This window comes from Leptonychotes weddellii, chromosome 8, assembly GCF_054177405.1.
Source record: "Leptonychotes weddellii isolate Sample4059 chromosome 8, ASM5417740v2, whole genome shotgun sequence".
NCBI classification, from domain to species: domain Eukaryota; kingdom Metazoa; phylum Chordata; class Mammalia; order Carnivora; family Phocidae; genus Leptonychotes; species Leptonychotes weddellii.
The window spans coordinates 64,855,868-64,878,913 of NC_138376.1; the positions used below are offsets into that span (position 1 = coordinate 64,855,868).

At 37.9% G+C, this 23,046-nt stretch overlaps 1 protein-coding gene across 4 annotated transcripts in view; it reads left to right on the top strand.

Annotated features, from left to right (window-relative positions):
- The window catches only part of ORC3 (origin recognition complex subunit 3), a 60,212-nt gene that overhangs the window by 34,480 nt on the left and 2,686 nt on the right, over nucleotides 1-23,046 (top strand). For all 4 annotated transcript variants that reach the window (XM_081828617.1, XM_081828619.1, XM_081828620.1 and 1 more), the window contains 6 exons: nucleotides 792-908; nucleotides 1,757-1,836; nucleotides 14,749-14,882; nucleotides 17,920-17,996; nucleotides 18,907-19,007; nucleotides 22,444-22,585. In XM_081828617.1, coding sequence (XP_081684743.1) covers nucleotides 792-908; nucleotides 1,757-1,836; nucleotides 14,749-14,882; nucleotides 17,920-17,996; nucleotides 18,907-19,007; nucleotides 22,444-22,585 — 651 coding nt within the window. The remainder of the gene's footprint in view (nucleotides 1-791; nucleotides 909-1,756; nucleotides 1,837-14,748; nucleotides 14,883-17,919; nucleotides 17,997-18,906; nucleotides 19,008-22,443; nucleotides 22,586-23,046) is intronic.

Below are 23,046 nucleotides of genomic sequence, written 5' to 3' on the forward strand. Positions count from 1 at the left end.
CCGAAGGCAGTCGCTCAACCAACTGAGCCACCCAGGCGCCCTTTCATGTTTTTCTTAATGGTAAACTGAATAAAGCCAGTATTGGAATTCTCAACAAAAGGCAGGGATTTATCAGAATCACCTGTGGTGTTTCTTCTTCTGTGTTTCTGTGTTTCCTCCTCCTTCTTCTTCTCCCCCCCAATCCTCCCTTTCCTTCCTTCCTTCCTTCCTCCCATCCCTTCCCTTCCTTCCTCCCATCCCTTTCCTTCCTTCCCTTCCTTCCCTTCCTTCCCTTCCTTCCCTTCCTTCCCTTCCTTCCCTTCCTTTGAAACACAGTTCTACCAGTACTTTCAGAAAAGCATAGACCGTAAGTGGAACCTCAGCAACCGGTAATTACGTTGGTATTGCGCTCCCTGGTGACCTCCTCACCCTTCTGATGTCCTCAAGGTAGAGGGTAGTGGGCCTGCCTCGCTGTGGCACACACCAGGTGACTGGCGCAGGTAGGCAGCTATCAAGGTGCATTTTTGCACACTTGTATTTTTGGGAACCTAGTTATAATGACAGTGCTGTAGATAGAAGGAAACTACAGTATTAATTTTGGTGTGTTAGTACCACCAGACTTGGTACTAAATCAAAGATACCCAGCCTTTATCCTGGATTTTGCGTGCATTACTAATTCTCAAAATTGAGGGTGTTAATTTGTAATTCTGAGTCTTCTCTCGTTAGTTTTCCAGAAATTATACATATTCATGAAGTAGATTTTATTCTTTTAATTACTGACTTACATATTTATAATGTGTTCTGATTTTTAGGAGGAAATACAATCATTACTAGAAAACTTACATGTTTACCATTCAAATTACTTCCTGGTTTTGAGATGTTTTCATCACTTCACCTCTTCTCTTCCCAAGTACCCATTGGGTCGACAGGTAACCAAAACTTCCTCATTTGGAATCTCTGCGGTAAGAATATTAGTAGTTTCTTGCTTTGATTTCAGCAGCATTCAGGCATCAAAATTTGAAATGGATCCAAATCATGCACTGAGTGCACAGTCTAAATCCATTGCAGCTGTACACATTACCGGTAATTGAAACAGTATTTTTTGTTCTCATGGCCCAACTAGAAACAGCCACATGAATCCTGGTGGTATTGCTTCCCCTGCGATGTATTTGTCCTAAGGCATTTTAACTTTTTTTCTTTCACACTTCTTTGGATACTGAGAGAGCAGCTGATTCCTCACCTTATTGAAATGCTTGATGGTTAACCTTGCATTACACCAAGAACTAAAAGCGAGGCAGCACTTCTGTGCTTGCAAAATTATGCCCCACTGGCTTTTGTGTCATACCATAAACCTGTGAACCATCTGTGGAGTGGATGTTAGTGGAATAATTCTGTATTCTTAAATCTTTGCATCCTTCACTCAGAGGCTTAGAGAATAAATATAAATACATAGGAATGATTTGTTTAAAGATGATTTCTGCCATTAAGCATTCTTTTTAATAATCACATATCATGTTTATTTTATTACTTTCTTATTGCAGTGTGATCAGTGATATCAGCCAATCCCAATGTAGTCTCATTTTGCTTTTACGTAAATGTTATTCTTATAAAGCCTGACCTATGTGATGGTATGCCCAGTCTGTAGTCATCTAAAGAAAATGGTTGTTTCTAATAAGATTTATTTTTTTGTCTTGATCATTGATGATTTTGCCAAATGAGTAGTGTGAAATTTAGTACATCACTTTTGGTTCTTTACAAGTGTACTTTTTACTTACAGATCAGGGAGCTGTACTGCACTTGTTTAGAAAAGAACATATGGGATTCAGAGGAGTATGTGTCAGCCTTGCAGCTGCTGAGGTAGTTTGGTTTGTTTTCTTTTTGTCTGCTGTAAGCCTGCCAATAAGGAACACCCTCCTCCAGAATTCTGCCTGCAAGGGGTTTCATGAGTAGCCATGTTGTGTCTAATATCTGTATATATGTGGATCTACATATATAAGCTGATCCCTCACCTTATTGAAATGGAGAAACGAATCTGTTCTTAGTCAAATATTGACACTACTTGAGGAGACCTTAGATTAGGTATGGATAATTTTATTTTTTTATTTTTTAAAAAGATTTATTTATTTATTTTAGAGAGGGAGAGAGTGGGTGGGAGGTGATAAGGAAGGGGCAGAGGGAGAGAGCGTCTTAAGCAGACTCCAAGCTGAGCGTGGAGCCTGACTTGGGGCTTGATCTCACAACCCCGGGATCATGACCTGAGCTGAAACCTACAGTCCGATGCTCAACCGACTGCGCCGCCCAGGCACCCCAGGTATGGATAATTTTAATCTTGCTAGCTTGATGTCATGGCAGGGAAAGTAGTCACGGAAAGGGAGCTTGCCATGGCCCTGACCAGGATGGGTGGAGGAACAGCATCACTGGGTAAAATGCATCCTGTGAAGGCGGTCACTGCCGAACTTGATGAGGAGGCAGTGGCCTTGATTCCTCCCCCCACCCCTTCTGAGCTAGCCCTGTCTACATGAACACTGGATATCATAAATTATTAACCCAATATTATATGAATAAATAAGGTATCTTGGTGGTGTTATCAGATATCCGAGATTGCTTACCACCCTGACAAACTTATCTTTTAAAGTTATAGTCATTTGTTTTTCTTGGCTTTACTTCTTACATATATGGTGACTTTTTAGTCTTCCATAAAAATAGTGACCACTTGGATAATGAGAAAAGGGAAATGAAATGTGAGTTAAGTTTCTGCACACAGACTTATAATTTTCCTCAGTGAATATAAATGCTTATATGAAATATTATAAAAAAAGTCTGAGAACTGAATATTTATTAAGTCTTGGCTTCCTCTGGGTCCACAAGAAAAGAACAGATGGGCACAGTAGGAGGAAAATTCACATTGAAAGCACTTTAAGTCCAGAGACTTAATAATACAAATGTTAGTGATCTAGCAGGTGCAGCTTAAGATAGGAAACTAATTCTATGCTGTCTGGAAAAATAACTCCCCAGGGAAACTAGATTGCCACTGAAAAGCTATGTTTTATTTGATTTTTTAAATGCCAGTAAGAGATTTCTGTGTACCTCTGTATATCAACTGAGACTTCGTTTGCTTTCTATTCAAGTCAACATGTCTGTCTCAACACCCAGTTGATTCTTGCTGAGCTTCCTCTTTAATCTTTGTGAGTAGTGATTGTCTTCCTTTTCCAGTTGGAGTATTCTCAAATTCATAGATTCCTTTGTCAGAGAGGGGCTTGTTCTTTTCTTTCTGTATCTTTCTGGCGTTGGTAATCTTGGGATACACATCAAGGATCAAGAATGCCAAGGCCAATTCCGAACTAGAGTAAGGAAACATGAGCAGTAATAGTAATGGTAACAGTCCTGGCCACTGTTTATGAAGGGTTGCAGTGTGTCAGGCACCATGGTAGGCGCTGCCAGTTCATTTTCCTGTCTAATACACAGCACACCTTTGTGCAGATACTGTTATCCAAATGTTACAACCCAGGTTGCTGAAGCACACACAGGGCTTAGATGATTTGCCTAGATCTCTTAGCTGTTGATGGAACCAGAATTCTAATCCATATCTGACTTCACAGTTGTTGTACCTTCCATTGTTCTTTGCTAAGATCTAAAATACGGGTTTGGGGATCTGAGTAAAGCAGAAGCAACAAATGGAAAGTGAAGCTGCAGTCATCTGGCTAAGCTGAGGTAAGAAAGAAACATAGGAGTGAAAAAAGCACTAAGGATACAATATGGCAGGTACAGCAAGGACAGGTTAGAGTCTGGGCACTACAGGAATCTGGGAATCTCCAAAATGGATTTCTTTTCCCTTTTGTGCAAATTGGCTGTGGACGAGAAGTCAGGGACACTTGTCAGTTTAGGCATTCTTAGTAGGAATCATCTGAATTTAGGAAACCAGACATTCTCATCACCTATCTTCAAACAGTTCAAGTCGTGAGAGAAAATAAGATTAAATGACCACTGAATGTCACTTGGGAAGAAAAACTAAGGTGCTGTAGAAACATTTCCAACTTGAATATTCTTTGTTAAGTTCCTTATAGACAGTATTTCTCTTGAAAAATCCCTTTTATGTGGAAACTGACATTTTTAACCATAGATCAACTTGATGAAATATTTTGTGACCATACAAAGTATTTAATTTCTAATATTTGTGTGGAACCACCAAAGAACCAGCCAAAACAATCTTGAGAAAGAACACAGGTGGGGAGGCATCATGCTTCTTGATTTCAAACTATATTACAAAGCTATAGTAATCAAAAGAGTATAGTATTGACATAAAAAAAAGACACAAAGATGAATGGAACAGAGAGCCCAGAAATAAATCCACACATATATGGACAATTAATTTATGACAGAGGAGGCAAGAATATATAATGCGGAAAGGACAGACTCTTCAATAAATGGTATTGGGAAAACTGGACTGCTTTCTTACATCATTCATAAAAATCAACTCAGAATGGATTAAAGACTTGAACATAGACTTGAAACCACAAAACTAAAAGAAAATGTAAGCGAAGCTCCTTGACATTGGTCTTGGCAATGATATTTGGGCTTTGACACTAAAAGCAAAAATAAATAAGTGGGACTATATCAAACTAAAAAGCTTCTGCACAGTAAAGGAGAAACCCATCAATGAAATGAAAAGGCAGCCTATCAAATGAGAGAAAATACTGACAAATCATACATCTGATAAGGGATTAATATCTGAAATATATAAAGAACTCATGCAACTCAGTAGAAAAAAACAATGGATTAAAAAATGGGCAGAGGATCTAATCTAAACAGACATTTTTCCAAAGATGTACAGATGGCCAACAGGTACATGAAAAGATGCTTTAACATCACTAATCGTCAGAGAAATGCACATCAAAACCACAGTGAGTGAGATAACACCTCACATCTGTTAGGATGTAACACCTCACAGCTGTTTGGATTTCTTGTGTTCAGAAGGACAAGATATAACATGTGGTGAGGAATACTTGTGCCCTGTTGGTGGAGATGTAAATTGCAGTCATTAGAGAAAACAGTGTGGAGATTTCTCAAAAAATTAAAAATAGAACTACCATTTAACCTAGCAATTCCGCTTCTGGGTATTTAACTGAAAGAAATGAAAATGCTAACTCAAAAAGATACCAGCATTCCCATGTTTATTGCCGCATTATTCACAATACCCAAGACATGGAAACAAGCCAAGTGTCTATCAGTGGAAGAATGGATAAAGAAACACACACTCACTCACACACTGGAATGTTACTCAGCCATAAAAAGAAGGTCTGCCATAACACTGAATTCAATACAGATTAGTGCTTGTCAGAGAATAGGTTAGTGCTTGTCAGAGGTGGGGGGTGGGCAAAATGCATGAAGGTGGTCAAAGGGAACAAACTTCCAGTTAGAGAATAAAGAAGCCCTGGGGATGTAATGTATAGTATGATGATTATAATTAATAACACTGTACTGCATACTTGAAAGTTAAGAGAGTAGATCTGAAAAGTTCTCATCACAAGAAAGAAAATGTGTAACTGTGTGGTGATGGATGTTAACTAGACTTACGGTCATCATTCCACAATATATACAAATATCAAATCATTTATGTTGTACACATTAGACTAATATGTTTATTATATCAATCTTTTAAATTTTTATTTTTTTAAGATTTCATTTATTTGAGAGAGAGAGCTCACAAGCAGGGGGGAGGAGTAGAGGGAGAGGGAGAAGGGAGAGGGAGAAGCTCCCTCAGCAGGGAGCCTGACACAGGACTCAATGCCAGGACCCTGGGATTATGACCTGAGCTGAAGGCAGACGCTTAACCGACTGAGCCACCCAGGTGCCCCTAATTATCTCAATTTTAAAATGTACTTACAAGGTATTTATAATGGGGGGGAATGTCATGTATTCGTGAGTAGGAAAAGACTTACAGAATTTTATATCACAGTTATTTTTAAAATGTGTGCAACAGACATTGATGTGCATGTGGGAAGCATGCAGGTATGTCTTTATAATAGGTCATAATTTGACATGAGTGCATTGGTTCCACATGTCTTCCATAGACTTTCTTCTTTCAGTCAACTCTTGAAGCATGAAGACCACATCCCTATACAGGATATGAGTTGGTTTTCACTCAAGCATGTATCATTATATAAGGATATATATTTCACTTAAAACACCATTTGGGAACAGGAAGTGGTAAAAATGATGCTAACCCAGCAGTGAGCTAGGTGAGTACCCTGGGCTTTTTGTGGTCAGCTGTGAAACCACAAGGGGAAAAATTTACCTTTCTGTTGGAGAAAATGTCTAAATAGCCATCTAGAAATTAAACACTTGACCTAGAATTTTTCAGACTTTTGAAATTCAAAAATCCTTGCTTCAGTAATAAGGTTTTAAAGGTTGATAAAAGTCATAAGAGTCCTTGACTTACAGGAACATGATGAAACAGCTGGACCAGAAGAATACTGCAATCTCATATCAGTTGCCGTGGATTGCTAGGGCAGTGATTCTTGGGTTGAGGGTAATGAGAAGTGTGCCTGTCTTCTTAGGGAATTTATTCTGCCCCTCGCCCCATAATTAAGAATTACTCACCAAGGATTATCTCATTTTCTTCCAAATAAGGAAATCAGAGGCAGAAACGTTGAGTGACTTTTCTGCAGTTGACAGAGCTGGAATTTAAATCTGAATCTTCAAAGTCAAGTCCATTTTTCAGCCCTATTCCAATTATTTGAGAGGTAGTATAAAAGGTAATTTCTGTAGGTTTGTGGCCAGTAGTCCATGTTCAGAACATACCACAGATACTAAAGTGAACCAGCCAAGCAAGCTTCTGTGGACTCAAAACCCCTGTCCTACCCTGACACGATGCATCTTGGCACAGAGTGTAGACCTATAAATGAAAGGAGCCACAGTGTCTAGTCTGCTTATCCCAAGTGTAACCTTATGAGTTTGCTATAGAAATAGATTTATAAATTGAAGTTGATTGATAGCTAAAGGAATTTACTTTAGGCTGAAAGAAATTACTGATTTCTGAGTAAGGCTTTTGAGTTAAACAGTAATATATTAGCAGGTCAGCTCAGCTTTCACTGAGTTAAAAAAAAAAACATGACCCAAGTAATAATATCAACATTTGATCACTTTAGCTTAGTTCAAAGAGACTAGGGATTTGGAATCTAAGTAAGGCATTGTTTTCTGACTTTGCAGATCAACTTTAGATGAGATTTAAAGATCTAGTCAAGAAAAATAGCACAGCTCCACAGTCTATGCAGTGCTTCCTAAATAGCATAATTTAACTTTCAATGATCAAGATTTGTCCATGTAGAAGGTATATGAGACTGTACAGTTAAAATATAATTTCTTTCTTAGAACAAGGATTGCCGGTCCTGAATTTGCATCACAGGAGGTCCTCCACAGTCATCTGTACACTTGGGGTAAAATCAAACAGCTGAATTGTTGAAGCTCATTCTATAGCAAAAGATAGTGATAGTCGTGGTTTTTACAGTACTGATTTTCAGGCCTTAGTGTGCATAAGGATCAGCCGAGGTGTATTAAACATTTATACTTTTGCCCTCTCCCCAGAGATTCTGAATCTCTTGGGAACCTGGGTGGTGGGCAGAAGGCATCTGCATTGAACAAGCACTCCACCACATTTGGACAGGTAATTAGTCCAAAGGACCACACTTGGAGAAACACTGTTCTAGAAAATAAAGGGGAGTAAGAAGAGAGTACACAAAATTGAGGAGAAAATGAAGCCATCAGAGGAAAAGAAAAGGCTTTATTGGTGGAGGAGCTGGATGGCTTGAGGGAGGTGATCTCAGATTGGTTCTAAAACTGAAACCACGTATTCCGCTGCTAATAGTGAGCAGTAGTTTTTTATCTCAATAGACAAGATCTGAAATTTTGTTTTAAGTTTTTTTTTTTAATCAAACATTTAGTGCCTACTATTTTCTGCTAGACAATGAACAGGTAACTAAGAAATGTTACTTTAAAAACTCAGAAATCACGGGGGCGCCTGGGTGGCTCAGTCGGTTAAGCGTCTGTCTTCAGCTCAGGTCATAATACCAGGGTCCTGGGATCGAGCCCCATGTCAGGCTCCTTGCTCAGCAGGGACCCTGCTTCTCCCTCTCCTCCCGCTTGTACTCTCTCACTGTCTCTCCTTTTCTCTCTCTCTCAAATAAATAAAATCTTTAAAAAATAAAATAAAATAACTCAGAAATCGCGAATCAAATTTAACTTGACAGCTTTTTTCTTTTAAAAAGAAATATAAATATATAAGATATATATGATATATAAAAATTGAAAAGTAGATAGTGTATCAGCAAGATATGTATATATTTTAGTTTACTAAAGTTGTTTCTAACCATGTAATTTAATTTATTCATTTTGACATACAGAAAAGAGCATGGTTTCTGCAAAGAGCACTATAACTTCTAAGCACTGCCCTACCTGAACCAGTTTGTCAGAGAAACTACTGCGCACCAAGGCCTGAGGTCATGAAACTATCAGTGCATGGCCATTGCCTTGTTTATCCAGTCTAAAAGGTTTTTTAAATGCTTGATATGTGGAGCCACTGATCTCATTACAAAGATGACCCTAGTTCTTACCTGCACGGAATTTTGGTCAAGTGAGAGATTAAGGTGGACAAGTAGGCACTTAGAATACAGAGTAGTAAGTGCTGTGATGGGTCAGGTCTCAGGTGCTAAGGAACTAACAGGCTGGACAGTGAACCTCCGCTGAGGAGGTCGAGCAGTTTCTCGGAGGAAGTAGCATCTAACATGAAATACCAAGGTTTAGGAGGAATTAAGCATATTTTTGGTTTTTGTTTCACTTGTTACCATATCGAATGCTTTGTTGTGTTGTCTTTGAAGAAAATAATCTCTGTGAATATGGTTTTTTGGTAAGCTTTTTTGTTTTCTTCTAGTCTTTATTGATACATTTGCAGGGTTGAGTTTTTGAATATTTTTAAAAGCTGATTAATGAAAATGTCTGTTTAAAACCTGAGAACTCATTATTTAGAGGATTTTTGCATTAGCCATGGATTGACCAGTTTCTCCTTATTGCCTGTTCTCAAGCAGACATTTATATAATCAGTACTTAAGCAGGAATTATTGGCTTTCTGCATGATGAAGCAGAACACTCCATTGCCCTGCAGAATGATTGTTTTTAATGATTGCTAAATGATTCCCTTTCTGGCTTAGTTAAGGAAACTTTTTTATTATTTTTTTTTTATGACAACCCATAAAGCTTTTAACACATAAAGTATCACAAGCCTTTTTTGAATCATTTACCTGATGGTGATAAAAATCACTTAATCAGGTTGGTTAAAGATAAATAGCTCTTTTTCAGCATTCATGTGACCTATCCTAATGTGCTTTTTCCTTTCTCTTTAATCTAGTGGGGTGGCTTTCATACTTTTTAATTTTGATATTTTCTTTTCAATTTCTTTTAAAGCTAAATGCTAAATGGGATACGTCAGGATTCAAAAGCATTGTCACACTGTCTCCAGTTCCTCTCTTTTTCTCTTTTTAACTGATTTGGTTTTTACACTCTGTTAATAAACTACTTTGATCAAGGTCACCGGTGACCTTCATGTTCCTAAATCTGATGGTCAGTTCTACATCTTCATTTGTGTTAACCTATTATCAGCATTAACACAGTTCATCAGTCCTTCCCTTAGTGACGTTCAGGACCCGGACTCTCCGGTTTTTCTACCACCTGGGTGCATGCCCCTTCTCTCAGGCTTCCTCGGTGGTTTCTCTTCTCCCTGCCGCCTTAACATTACAGTGCACCAGGGCTTATTCGAAAGCCCACTTTTCTTCTGACTGGCAGACTGTTATTCCATGTACCTATTTAACGTCTCCGCTTGCATATCCAAAATACATCTCAAAGTTAACATGTTCGAAACTGAATGTCTGATCTTCCCTTTAAACTTAGAATCGTCCAGGGGTCTTTTTATCCTTCTCGTATTGAAAGCCAAAAACTTGTCTAAGTCACTGTCCTGGAAAATTGCAGAATTGGTTTCCCTGGCTTCATACATGTTCCCCTACAGGTTTTTCTCAAAACCGCAGTCAGCACAATCCTTTTTAAAATATATGCCATTCCTTTGCTGAGAACTCTCCACTAACTCCCCTTTCACTCAGAGTAAAAGCCACAGTCTGTACAATGACCCTACATGATCTAGCCCTGCATTGCCTCTCTCTTATTTCATTTCTTACTACTTGGTCTCTCCACTTCAGCCACCTTGGCCTCCTTGTTTCTGAACATGGAGACATACACTAAGTGTAGGACCTTTGCATGCATTGTTTCTCTGCCAGATACTTATATGGCTAACTCTCTCACCTCATTCACATGTTTGGTCAAATGTCATCTTCTCAATGAGGCTTAATAATCATTTTAAAATTGAAACCCACCTACTCCTCCCCAACTTTCCCCCCCCTTAATTCTACTCAATACTTTCCTATAATACCAATTCTTAACATATATATAGTAATATGAGGCAGATAGATACTGTTTGTTGTCTGTGCTCTACCCCCTCATCCCCCCACCCTTGCTAGAATATAGGTTTCATGAAGACAGGGGTTTTTGTTTGACTGAGATGTACCCCAAATGCCTAGAACAGTGCTGGTATGTAGTAGGCATTTAATAAGTGTTCACTGAAAGAAAAAGAAAGAAAAAAGGAAGGAAGGAGAGAGGGAGGGAGGGAGGAAGGATGGAAGGAAGGAATGGTTTTATGACTTAATAATTGAAACCCATTTTGAAAATTCAGTTTGAAAAATGCTAGTCTAGTGGCTAGACTCAATCCTTAATTTTCTATTTGGGGTGCTACTATATATTAAACTTTTGGGGATAAATTTTCATTTTTTTAGTTTTTAGTTTTGTTCAGTTTGGTTTGGTTTGGTTTTTTCAAAGTGCTTGTTGGAGTCATTCTAATAATAATCTAAATGAAAACAGTGCTTTTCTGATATTACCATTTGTGTTCTATAACTTTGAAGGCTGTCATTTACTGTTAGCAATTTGCACTTTCAGATTTTTTTCCAGGCACAAACAGGTATTAAATCATACTATATATGATGTTCCACAATTTGGATTTTTGTGGAATTTGGTTGGTTTTTGTTGTGGTAGTTATTTGTTTTGCACCTAAATATTCTACCATGGACACTGTATCTTGAGATGCAGTACATGGATGCCAAGCCAGACTTGGTTCAGATCAATTTGGTAATTTGTCAGTTAACAGACTCTAGACAAGTGACTTGAATTTTGTTTCTCCATTTCCTTATTTCTTAACGTGGGAATAATAATAGTAACTACATCATACAGTGTAGTAAAGATCAAATGCCACCAAAGCACATGTGTGTGCATATAAATGTTAGCCTTCATCACTAGTATCACTTCATTGTTTATCACAGCTACATAATATCCCCTATTTTGAAAATATAATATTTTATTTAATCAGCTCCTGGTTTGATATGTATTTAGGTCCTTTCTTATTCTTCACTGTTAACAGTAGTCACCAGGGGTGAATGGTTTGGTACATTTGTATAATTATTTCCACAAAATAAATGCATACAGGCTTTCTGGGTCTAAAAGAACAGTATTTTTCCAAGGTATGCTTGTGCCAAAAATATGTCAGTATTGGTTTCCCCATACTCTTGCTGATGCTAGATATTACCAGGCTTAAATATCTTTCTTTTCTTCTAGTATCTTATGATTGATGGGCTAGTTCTTTCCCCAACCCCATGTCATACTCGCATTTTTATTCTGTAGTAATCTCTTTTTTTCAAACTAGTTATTTCTAGTACATCCCATCTCTTCCCCATTGAGTAGAAATGCTATGGGATCAAATTCCCAAATATTCCTCAAGCTCTTTATAACTCTTATTTTCACTATTGCCTGTCCATTCCTGTAAAGTACCGTCTGGTTTTAATCGCTGTATCTTACACCTTTTGGTATATTCATAGCCCTGCTACACACACTCAAGTATATACACATTGTTCCCCTTTTTTAGGAATGATTATTTTTCCAGATAAGTTTTGGAATAATTTTATTGGGTTTTAAACAAATACCCTCTGGAATTTTGTTTCAAAAAGTGTTAAAGGTATAGATTAATTTGGAATGAATTTGTACAGTATTGAGGTTTAGAACTTAAAAATGTCCATTTATTCAGGGCTTTCATTTTTTGATGTCTTATGTATTTGTTGTAAAGTATATTGCTGTGTTTTCTATAGTTTTTGTTGTCATTTTGAACATGATCTTATCCATTACATAGTTTAATATAAGATGGATTCCATGTACGTGTAAGACATTAACACAGGTGTATGTGTCTACATGTCTTACATCGACGCATCCTTCACACTCTTTAATACTTACGCAGGTCTTCTAGATTTCCTAACCTTACAGTCACATCATATGTAAATAATAAATTTCACCTTCCTTTCTAATTTTTGTACCACTTTTTTTTTCTTAATTTGTTGTAGCAGTTAGACTCTAGAATGATGTTAGATAATAGTGATGATAGCAGGTATATGTTAATTCTGTGTATGTATAATTTAATTGAAAAACTTTAATGACTTTATTGTGTTGATCACATTATTAGCTCTAACTAGCCTTACTTCAAGTCTTGTTTTATATTAAACCAGAGAGTACTTGGGAAAGTGTAAGATCTTGTGCTACTCCAGAAACTACAAGAACATCATCTTTGGCTAATAATAATAAAAAGAGTAGTAACTCTCTGAATTCCTAGAAGTTTACATCTGAAGTGAAGGATCTACCCCATCCAAGCAAATGCCATGTTAAAAGTTATGACTATAAAGTTTGATTTCAAAATTACATGACAGAATGCCATTTTTTCTTGCGCCCTGAAAGTGAGTAATAGGCTGGGCTGTGCCTACCTGGAGACTCAGTTTTCTAAGCTGCAAACATGCCAGGTGTGGCTGCCTGCAGCCTGGGCCACTGGTTCTGTGGGTGCTGCCCGTGTGAGTGAGTTCCGCCTCAGCTTCTGCCCCTCCCAGCAGGCCCGTGCCAGGGAGTCCTTGGACCTGGGAAATGCTGATCTTGGCTATCTGAGTAGGGCTAAAGGTTAGGTATAACCGATTGTTCAGATGTATCTGACTTTGTGTTAACTCTCAACAGTTTAACTCCATCTGGGCAATAGAAAGCCAGACATTTTAAATAATGTCAAATGTAATCAAGAATTAAATGTGTTGGCTTAGTTTTCTTTGACCTATTAGTTGCCTTTCATTCCCAGATAGATTACTAATACTTTGGATAGATACTTTATTGTTGTGGAAGGAGGAAGAGAAGATTTTATACTTTTTCGTAAAACTAGGCAAAAGTTTACTTTTGTCCACCCCTACCTACCAGTTTCCCTATTTACTGGCTGTTTGACATTTTTTTTAATTTTTAGGTTTGGGTTTAAATTTTAGTTGAAGTAACCAGCTTAATTTCTCAGTAGTCTCAGTCTACTTAGCTTTATAGCTTTTAGCTAACTTAGTAATAATTAGCATTTTCCCCAGATTTTTTATTATGAAAAATGTCAAACCTAAGATGGTTATCTTGCAGAATGGCCCACATTCTGGATTTGTCTGAGTGTTCCTTCATGACTAATATAAGAACTTAAAATCATCATAGTCTTCATTACGTAGGTCCATTTGCTGAGAATAATTTTCATACTTGTGTCATGGCACTTAGTAATTACTAATATTGACCTGATTCCATTTCATTCTGTTACTGGATATGATCTTAGTGGAGAGATCCTATAAGTAATGGTTCTGAGAACAGGATCCTAATTTTAGAAGGTCTGTGTTCTTGGGCACCTGGGTGGCTCAGTTGGTTAAGCGACTGCCTTCAGCTCAGGTCATGATCCCAGGGTCCTGGGATCGAGTCCCGCATCGGGCTCCCTGCTCTGCAGGGAGCCTGCTTCTCCCTCTCCCACTCCCCCTGCTTGTGTTCCTTCTCTCGCTGTGTCTCTCTCTGTCAAATAAATAAATAAAATCTTTAAAAAAAAAAAGAAGATCTGTGTTCTTTCCATTTCTAACAAAGATCTCCTCTGTGGCCTTGAATGAGTTATACAACCCTTCCACCTGTGCTATATAAAACATGGAGAATTGCTTACCTCTTTTAAAGTTCAGTGGGTTTACTGACTGATGTTCATAAAGCCCCATAGAAGATGTAAAACATAGCTAAAACGGTAATAATTAGAGAAATGATTGTGATTTTTTTTTTTTTGATGCTTTCAAACAAGCTTTTGTTTAGCCTTTGTGTTAGATCCTCAGCAGACATTCTGTCTCATATTTAGATCTGAAGGAAAGGGACACTAACCTTAAACGCCTACTGGGTTTTAAGCGCTGTGCTAGAGTCTTCAAATGCATCTTCTCATTTAATTTTTAAGCCTCCGTCCAACCTGTGAGATATGTGAATTCTTATTTCCATTTTATAGACAAGGAAACCAAGGGTCAGAGGGGTTTAGTAGCTTGCTCTGTATTACAAACATAGTGTACGTGCTGCCGTCAGGCTGTGAGCACAGAGCTCTGTACGTTTTGGAGCTCTGTACATTTTCTAAGTTGAGCTTCATCATGAGAACTTTTCTGAATACTTTTGAAATGTCACATATGTTGAAGAAGATCTCTTCCCCCAAATTTGGTAGCTACTAGTGAAGAGTTTATACCATCTTCATCGGACCAGAAACATTTAATATGCAGACAGTGTTTTTTTAAGTATATTAATTTTCCAGTTACAGTATATCTTCTGTCACTGATTCTGTTCTAGGATGTTGGCAAAGGATGAACTGATGACCATTCTTCAGAAATGTTTCCAGGTTTTTAAGTCCTCTTCTGAAAAGCAGCTTGAGAGCACAGCAAAGAGAATAGAGGAGTTTCTGGCCCAGTTACAGAGTCTTGATGGTGAGAATATAATATCTTGCCAATTCTACTGGCTATGACAGTTATTTAAATAAAATAACATGGAAAATCCCACTTTCTGATGTTTCAGAGATGAAGAGATAAAGTAGTTCATGGTCAGTCAGCATACCAACCCTCAGAATATAGTATCTTGACCATCACAAATAAGATGAATGGTTCTCTTCCAGATTTGGTTTAAACAGTGAAAATCCTCAAATGGGCAAGAAAAAAAATTGTTCTCCCAGATGGACAGTTTAGAGGACTTATCTTTAAAAACAAAAAGGCAACAAGAAATGAAAAGGTTGGAGAGAGTAGCAGGGCATCATAATTAAGGACTCCTTTTACATGTTTTTTCTTAAGTATTTCATCAAGTTCTTTATAGATTTCAAAAACACTGCATAAATCATTTGTAAGCCTGAAAAATTAATAGCTGTGAACCACTTTCACAGCAGTGAGACTCATTGGTATGCTGATTACCAAAATATGCATGAGGTTGGCTGTAATCGGATTTATAAAACCTGGAATGAACTGAGGCAGCCTGGCATTCCCCAGTGTTGGAGTCTTAACACTTTCCTTGATTTTTGCCTGAGTGCAGGGGTAGCCTGATTGTGTATAGGTAGCCATGTTCTGTTTTCTAAGGCACTATGGATTGATGCTGATCATTCACTTTTCATGGGCTCTTCTCTTGCTCTTGTTCTAGCACTAAAGTATGGCATTCTTTTGGGAAAACAAAACGAGTGTGCACCCTTTATTTCCCCCTATTTAGGGAAATTGTAGTTTGGGAGGTTGGGGGAAAGAGGCAGCTTGGTATGTAAGCACATAGATGGGACATGGCATGGTGAAAATATTTCACTTGGAATGTCTGTATCAGTCCTTTCTGTGTTTGGCAAGTGTTCATCTTGAAAATCCTTTACATTAAAGGCAAATGCTTTTGCTGAAATCCCTCCATATCTCTCCACAGCTGCAATGCTAGGTACCTGATGAGTGCTTAGTGGAAGATGAAGAGACAGTTTGCTTGCCTGGAGTGACATGAGTTAGCCAGAATGAGTTAGTACAGTAGTAAGAGGGTTTGCTTCAGGTTATTTGTAGGCATGCTCTTTTGCACTACAGCTTGAGCTGAACCATTTTTTAAGTCATAAAATTTTAAAGAACTAGAAATCAGTATCATAGAAATCATGTAGTTCATTTACAAACAGAAACTAAAGCCCAAGAAGAGAATGTAACTTGCTCTAGATCCCACAGGTAGCTAGTGCTAGCACTCAGGCTAGAGCCCACCTCTCAAGCCAGCTCATTGTTGATTTTTCTCTCATTCATAATTTAAATGCCTCTTTAAAAAAAAAAAGATTTTATTTATTTATTTGACAGAGAGAGACACAGTGAGAGAGGGAACACAAGCAGGGGGAGTGGGGGAGGGAGAAGCAGGCTTCCTGTGGAGCAGGGAGCCCGATGTAGGACTCGATCCCAGGACCCTGGGACCATGACGTGAGCCGAAGGCAGACACTTAAGGACTGAGCCACTCAGTTGCCCCGATAATTTTTTTTTTTTTTTTAAGATTTTATTTATTTATTCATGAGAGACAGAGAGAGAGAGAAGCAGAGGCAGAGGGAGAAGCAGGCTCCCCACAGAGCAGGGAGCCCGATGTGGGACTCGATCCCAGGACCCTGGGATCATGACCTGAGCCGAAGGCAGACACTTAACTGACTGAGCCACCCAGGCGTCCCAGTTGCCCCGATAATTTAAATGCCTCTTAACTGTGGTCACTGAGACAGTGAGGGGACACCCTTAAGGACATAAATTAGGTAAAAGACTTATATAAGTAAATTAGGTAAATTTCAGTCTTTTACAAAATTGGACTCAGATTTTTGTAAAATAAAACCTTAGATATTATAATAAATTAACAAGCTGGTGAAACAAATTCTGTGATGTGCTAAATAATAAAGGAATGCAGCTTTTAGAAATGGGAAGGTTGGAGATTAAGATCATTAACATTCGAAAGGTAAAGAACTTTGAAGTTGGGACAAAACCAGTGTCTTGAAGAAATATCTGTATTTCTCTATTCTCAAAATGACACACAGTTAATAAAAAAGTGAAATTAAACCCCCACATTGGACAAGTACAAATATTTGACTATATGCTATTTCTGGTTCCTTAACGCTTAACTACATTTTACAATCTGGGTTTAAAATTACATTTGGAGGGTTGATTAGGTCAGAGTTTCATATATCAGATTTATTTTTAAGGCTCTGCTATGTGTTAATAAAATGGGGCAAAGAATTTACTAGATAATTTAATCTTAAGTTATATCTTTCTTGAACCAAAAATTATCCATAGTGAAGAAATTTATTGAGAACGATGCAGATTCTACAGCTGCATCCTCTTGTCTTAGATTTAGTCCAAATAAGCCATGTCAATATGAGGTTCCTAAAACCTGCCTTTCCTAGGAAAGGGTAGCCTCATGCGCTCTAGAAGCACAACTACACCTTTTACCAGATATGGTTTTCTATTCCCTTTGCTAAAGAACTATGGTGTACTTTGTTTCAGTAGATTATTTCAAACCTTTTACACACTACCTTTTTCATACTCAAACAGCCTTGTGTCAAAAATAGTGAATTGGAAGGTTGAGGCCAGGTTTGCCAGGGTGTAGGTTTGTGTTGTTTATGGTCTTGGCATACTCAAAGGAATACAGTTTAAATTTGTTTTTAAAATGCTATTTATAACAGCACAAAGATTTGTAGCTTTTTGCTCTTGGCTTGTGGGGTTTTATATGTTTGTATTTTGTTTTGCTTGCATTGTGGTCATGTTTTTAAAATCCAGTAGCTGGTTTTTTGAAGCCATCTCTGCAGCATAATTTATGTAGTATTTATTTACCTTCAGCTTCTGGGAGAAATCATTTATTTGATGGAAACTTGATCCCTTGCCACATTGAAAAAAAAAAATAGATGAAACTTTTATTTCCCTTGGAGTAGTAGGAATACTTCTTCTCTTTGACTTGAATGGATTTACCTTAGTTGCTGTATATTGTTTTTTTATTAAAAATTAGAAGCCAAAGAAGAAGAAGATACTTCTGGGTCACAGTCAAAGGGGCTTCAGAAGACGGACCTCTATCATCTGCAGAAGGTAACTTTTCCTTCCAACTGCATCCTGCCACTCCTTTTTTCCAGTGCGTGCTCTAGATTAGCTCTGCCTAAATGTTTTTGTTTTTATTTTTAAACCACCATCAGGAACAAAGCAGATTTTGTAACTCACTTATAAATTGAACATCCTGTTTATCTGATCCATTGCCATCCTCATTCTGTATTTATGAAGTCTATACTAGCCAACATAGGTAGAAACTGTTCCTTTGGCTAAAAGGAACAGAGAGAAAAAGAGAATAAACTACTAGTAAGGAAAAACTGGGGACACTGTTGCAAAAAGGAACCTGATTATTTATCTGATGTATTTGTTTTTGGATCAAACAGAGAAATCCAAAAGAGCCTAACCCATTAATTTTAGATACTTTTCTTGATTTTTTTAATGCATATTCAGTATAGAGAGCAGAAACTGAGCCACAGTACATCCAACATAATCTTTTTCAGATAATTCTAACTTTAGGATCTTGGTTGTCAAAGTAAAGATCCTTCTTTGTATCATGATACCAAGTTATGATAAATGTAGAGTAAACTTTCAAAGCAAGACAGAACACAATGAATTTATTCTGTTTAGATGGCCAAAGGCTAAGGTGTGTTTTTTTTTTTTTTTTCTTTTAAGTCTTTTTCTTAACTGAAGTAATGGGTTACGGATTGTGGGCACTCTACCATGATAGTAATAAAGTGAGGTGTCCTTTTTCTCTTTCCCTGAAAATCCACTTGATATATATTTGAAGCAAGATACTCTGTAGAGATTCTTTCTAGACCTTAAAAGTAAAAAATAAACAACCCATTTTGATCTGGTTCTTACTCTACACATTCTGTGTAGGGACCCAGCACTCCCCTGTGAAGAGTTTTCTGTTGCAGAATCACCAGAAAAAAATATGTTCTTTCATCCATAGTCCTTATTGGAAATGAAGGAATTAAGAAGAACAAGTAAGAAGCAGACCAGGTTTGAAGTACTGAGAGAAAAAGTTGTCAACTTCATTGACAGTCTGGTGAGGTGAGTCTGTTGCTCTTAAAAAGTTACAAATCAGGCTGTTTTCTCAACAACATTGGGGTGACAGCTGTCCATAGCCAGTCCAGGGCACTTTCTCCTAGCTTGGGCTTTATGCTTTTCAGGTCCCTCCATCCAGCTTAGAATTGTAATTTTGATTCATTTTTCATCCTTATTAAGATGTCTGATCAAATGACTAGCTCAGTCCTTTACTGCCAGTTCAAGAACACAGATTTAAATTTGATCTAGTTCATTAGGCTGGAGTGGGGGGTGGGATGGGGGTGAAAACAGAAAGTGAGTGTTTTTTCCCGTTTCTAAGAGTGTTTGCGTTGCACTTTATCCTTGCTTTGTCTTTGCTGGGAGTATGCTGGATCTGGGCCAAGCCCAGAAGACAGAGCAGGCTAGCTGTGATGCCCTCTTTTATCCAGAGTAGAGGACTTCTAATTCTAAAGAATACCAGTGTAACTTATTATCAGCACTAAATTCATGTTGAGAAACGTACTCATAGTAATTTAGAAGTCCATTAGCTCTGCCTGTATTTTAAGATGATTCCTTTTTGGGAAACCCAAGTCATTCTAATTCACGGATTTCCCAAAAGCCGGTTTTATGTAGGTGTATGAAATAACCCACCTAAAAGCTGCCTTTCAGGCAGTTGGGACATGCTATAGGGGAAAAAAAAAAAAGAGAAATGTGAAAAATAAAATGATTTAATAATTAAAAAATAGGAAAAAACTTAGATATCATTGCTTCTTGTTTTTTTTAACAGTTCAAACAGCAGGCTAGGCACTGAATATAATCAAGTACTGAAAAGAACAGCTCAGTCACTGAAGACAGTAGTTTCCTGATAAATTACCTATCCTCTTAAAAGTGAAAAGTTCCATTTTCCAGCACAGTGTGGGAGCAGGGTCATTGTTCCTAATCACTGGGGAGAAATTACTAATGTCATGAAGGAAGTCCAGATGATCAACCAAGTGTGACAAAAGGAAGGTTAACGTGAGAAATGTGTCATGTTACAAGTGATGCAATGCAATACTGAACTGACCTGACCTACTGGCCAGAATTGACCTTTTAGAACTCATACAGTTAACCTTGCCCTACTGGGCTTTCCTGTTCTGATGGTTTCTTGCCCCAAGTATCTGACTCCTTTCTTTTACCAAATTGTGACCATTGCTATTGCTGAAAAAAATTATAGTGTATTTTAGCATAACTTATAGGCCAAATGTCAGGTTCCTTTCTGAATTCCCACAAATCCCAAGTTACAGGCTCTGAAATCAAACAACCATTCCTAATTGTGTTTTACCTCTCTGAGAAGTTACTGAAATAAAGGTATGACTGAATTGTGCTGTGTTGTGAAATCACAATGTTCTCCATACCAGGATTTACTGTCTTTATCAAGATTGAATATCCCAGGCAGGAAGAGATTAGGACTGTAGCATGTTAGAGCTAAAAGAGACCTAAGGAGTCATGTGGCCGCTAAAACCCAGAGTGAAGCTAGGACTCATGGAAAGTCACACAGTCCTGGTCTGCTGACGACCAGCACAAGTCCCTCTCCATTTCTCCATACTTTGTCCAAGGGGGCCACATCACAGATGTTTGAACAGAGCTTGGAGTCCTGGAGAAAAGACGTTTGTTAAAGATAAATATAAGCAATAGACTCCAAGAGACAGGGTTCCTAGTTTACCATGAGCAGCACTTGATGAAACTCCTGAGAATGGAGAATAAAAGTGCTACTTTCTACATTACTATTTTAGCCCTTGTTGATACTAAGTGGTCCCTACCCACTCCCTCAAAACCACTTCTCTTTTGTTTGTGAACTCTGATCTGAATCCAAAATGAGCACCATGCAGTGCTCTAGTGCTGGGCTCATTTCTTCTTGCAGTTGGACAAAAATTCTCATGTATGATGTTTTGTCAACCAATGTAGCAGCCCAGTGTGAACAAAATACAGGCAAATATTTTATTTTGCCTCTGATGAAGGTTCTTCGAGGATATCCAAAAAGGCCTTTTGCCTCGGTAATTATCTGAATTTCTAAACATTAAATATAAAGATGTTAAAAAGGGAGAAGAGTACAAATGTGAGGTAATTTTTCTGAAATTGACTGTGTCTGCTTACCTTGTTTGATTGCCAGTCCTTATTACATAGCAGGACTTCAACAGGGTCTTTTAATGACAGTCATTATAATGACTGGAGACAAACAGCCTGAGGTTGGTAGGAAGAGTTTATGGTCAAATTACAAATGGGTAACTAGCTGGCTAGGGAGGCAGTTGCTGTTACAAAACCCATGCCAGAGGCTACAGCTAAATTAACATACTTTTGAGTAAGAGGTTAGCAGTACTTAAGGTATGGAATGCTGATCCTTAGGGCCGAGTCATAACCGAATGCTTTGTGAATGGTTTTACTCTGCTTAACTCTGGGGAAGGAGCAGGGGGCCAGGAGTTCTCTTGAGATGGGGAGATGTACAGGGTTAATACCCTCTCCACTACCTCTCTTCCTCAAAGCCACTGTGAACTTTCTCATGCTTTTTTCCTAAGTTCAGATTTCATTAAAATTAGGTTGTCACCTCACTCATAAATAGGAGAAAAAAACCCAAGTTATAGTGGTTTGTCTAACTGAAATTTTAATGATGAACAATTTGTTTTCCAATATTCTGAAGCTAAAACTTAGCCTTTTCTGCCTTCTTAAAGTAAAATGTTAATTCTAACATACAAAAACCTTCCAGGTATCATTTCTATGAAACATATCAATTAAAACATTTTCTGTGATCCAAAAAGAATTTCCTAAATTCTTAATCCCAGGTCTGAGGCCTGTGTTTAAACACATTGTTAAGAGTTAAATGTCTGGGTGCCTGGGTGGCTCAGTCGTTAAGCGTCTGCCTTCGGCTCAGGTCATGATCCCAGGGTCCTGGGATCGAGCCCCGTGTCAGGCTCCCTGCTCGGCGGGAAGCCTGCTTCTCCCTCTCCCACTCCCGCTGCTTGTGTTCCTGCTCTCGCTATCTCTGTCTCTGTCAAATAAATAAATAAAATCTTAAAAAAAAAAAAAAAGAGTTAAATGTCTGCTGTGGTAAGGAATGTGGCTATCTCAGTTTTCTAAATAATTACTTTAAGAAAGTATTCATTAATATTGTAAGAAATTCTGCCTTTAAGGTTTTGAGCAGAAATGTAACATAGGTACATTTATTTGTTCCTAAAGGTTTAAATCAGAACTGAAATACAGTTTCTTAAACTCAAGTGAATATGAAAATTTTAAAAATTATATGTTAGAGGTAAAATTCTCAGTGAACCTGTACTATTCTATTTGGCTTTGGTTTCATTTGTTTGTTTTGGTTATTGATTTTGCTTTTTGAGTTCATTGCTCTACCTTCCACAGAGGATTGACAAAAATGTTATACTGAAAATAAACCTGTGCTTATCTAAAAGTGAATACCTCGCTTTGGCTGTTTCAGAGAGTATCTTCTGCCTCCAGAGACACAGCCTCTGCACGAGGTGGTGTACTTCAGTGCCGCCCACATCCTGCGCGAACACCTAAACGCTGCTCCAAGAATCGCCCTCCACACTGCACTCAACAATCCTTATTATTATCTCAAGGTAAAAAGCAGATTCCTTACTCTGGAAGTTTAGTTCAGACCCCAGGCTTTATTTGCCACAAAAATTCTGTAAATTTGCAGTCCTAACTAGTGGGGAGTTGGTAGCGCAGGATTATACCTCTTTCAGGTTTTTTAAAAAAATTCTTTAGACTCCATAAAATCTATGAAGAATGTTCCAGTGTCCCGGTTTCCTGTTCCAAAATGGCACTCAAGCTAGCATGCTAAGTATTACAAGAGAATACTGAGTAGGAAGATATAAATCAATGGTTTTCAAGGATGGTGGTAGTGGAGAGCTTGAATAATTTCGTATTTAAAGCACGAAGTATTTTTATTATATAAACCACAAATTTAAATTTTTCTCTTTAATGAGTAGGTCACAGAAGAGATCTGGTATGATTTTAGGAGTCTTTGGGAGGATATGTTACAATCTCCGTGCGTATGTATGTGTGAGACACTTTCTCA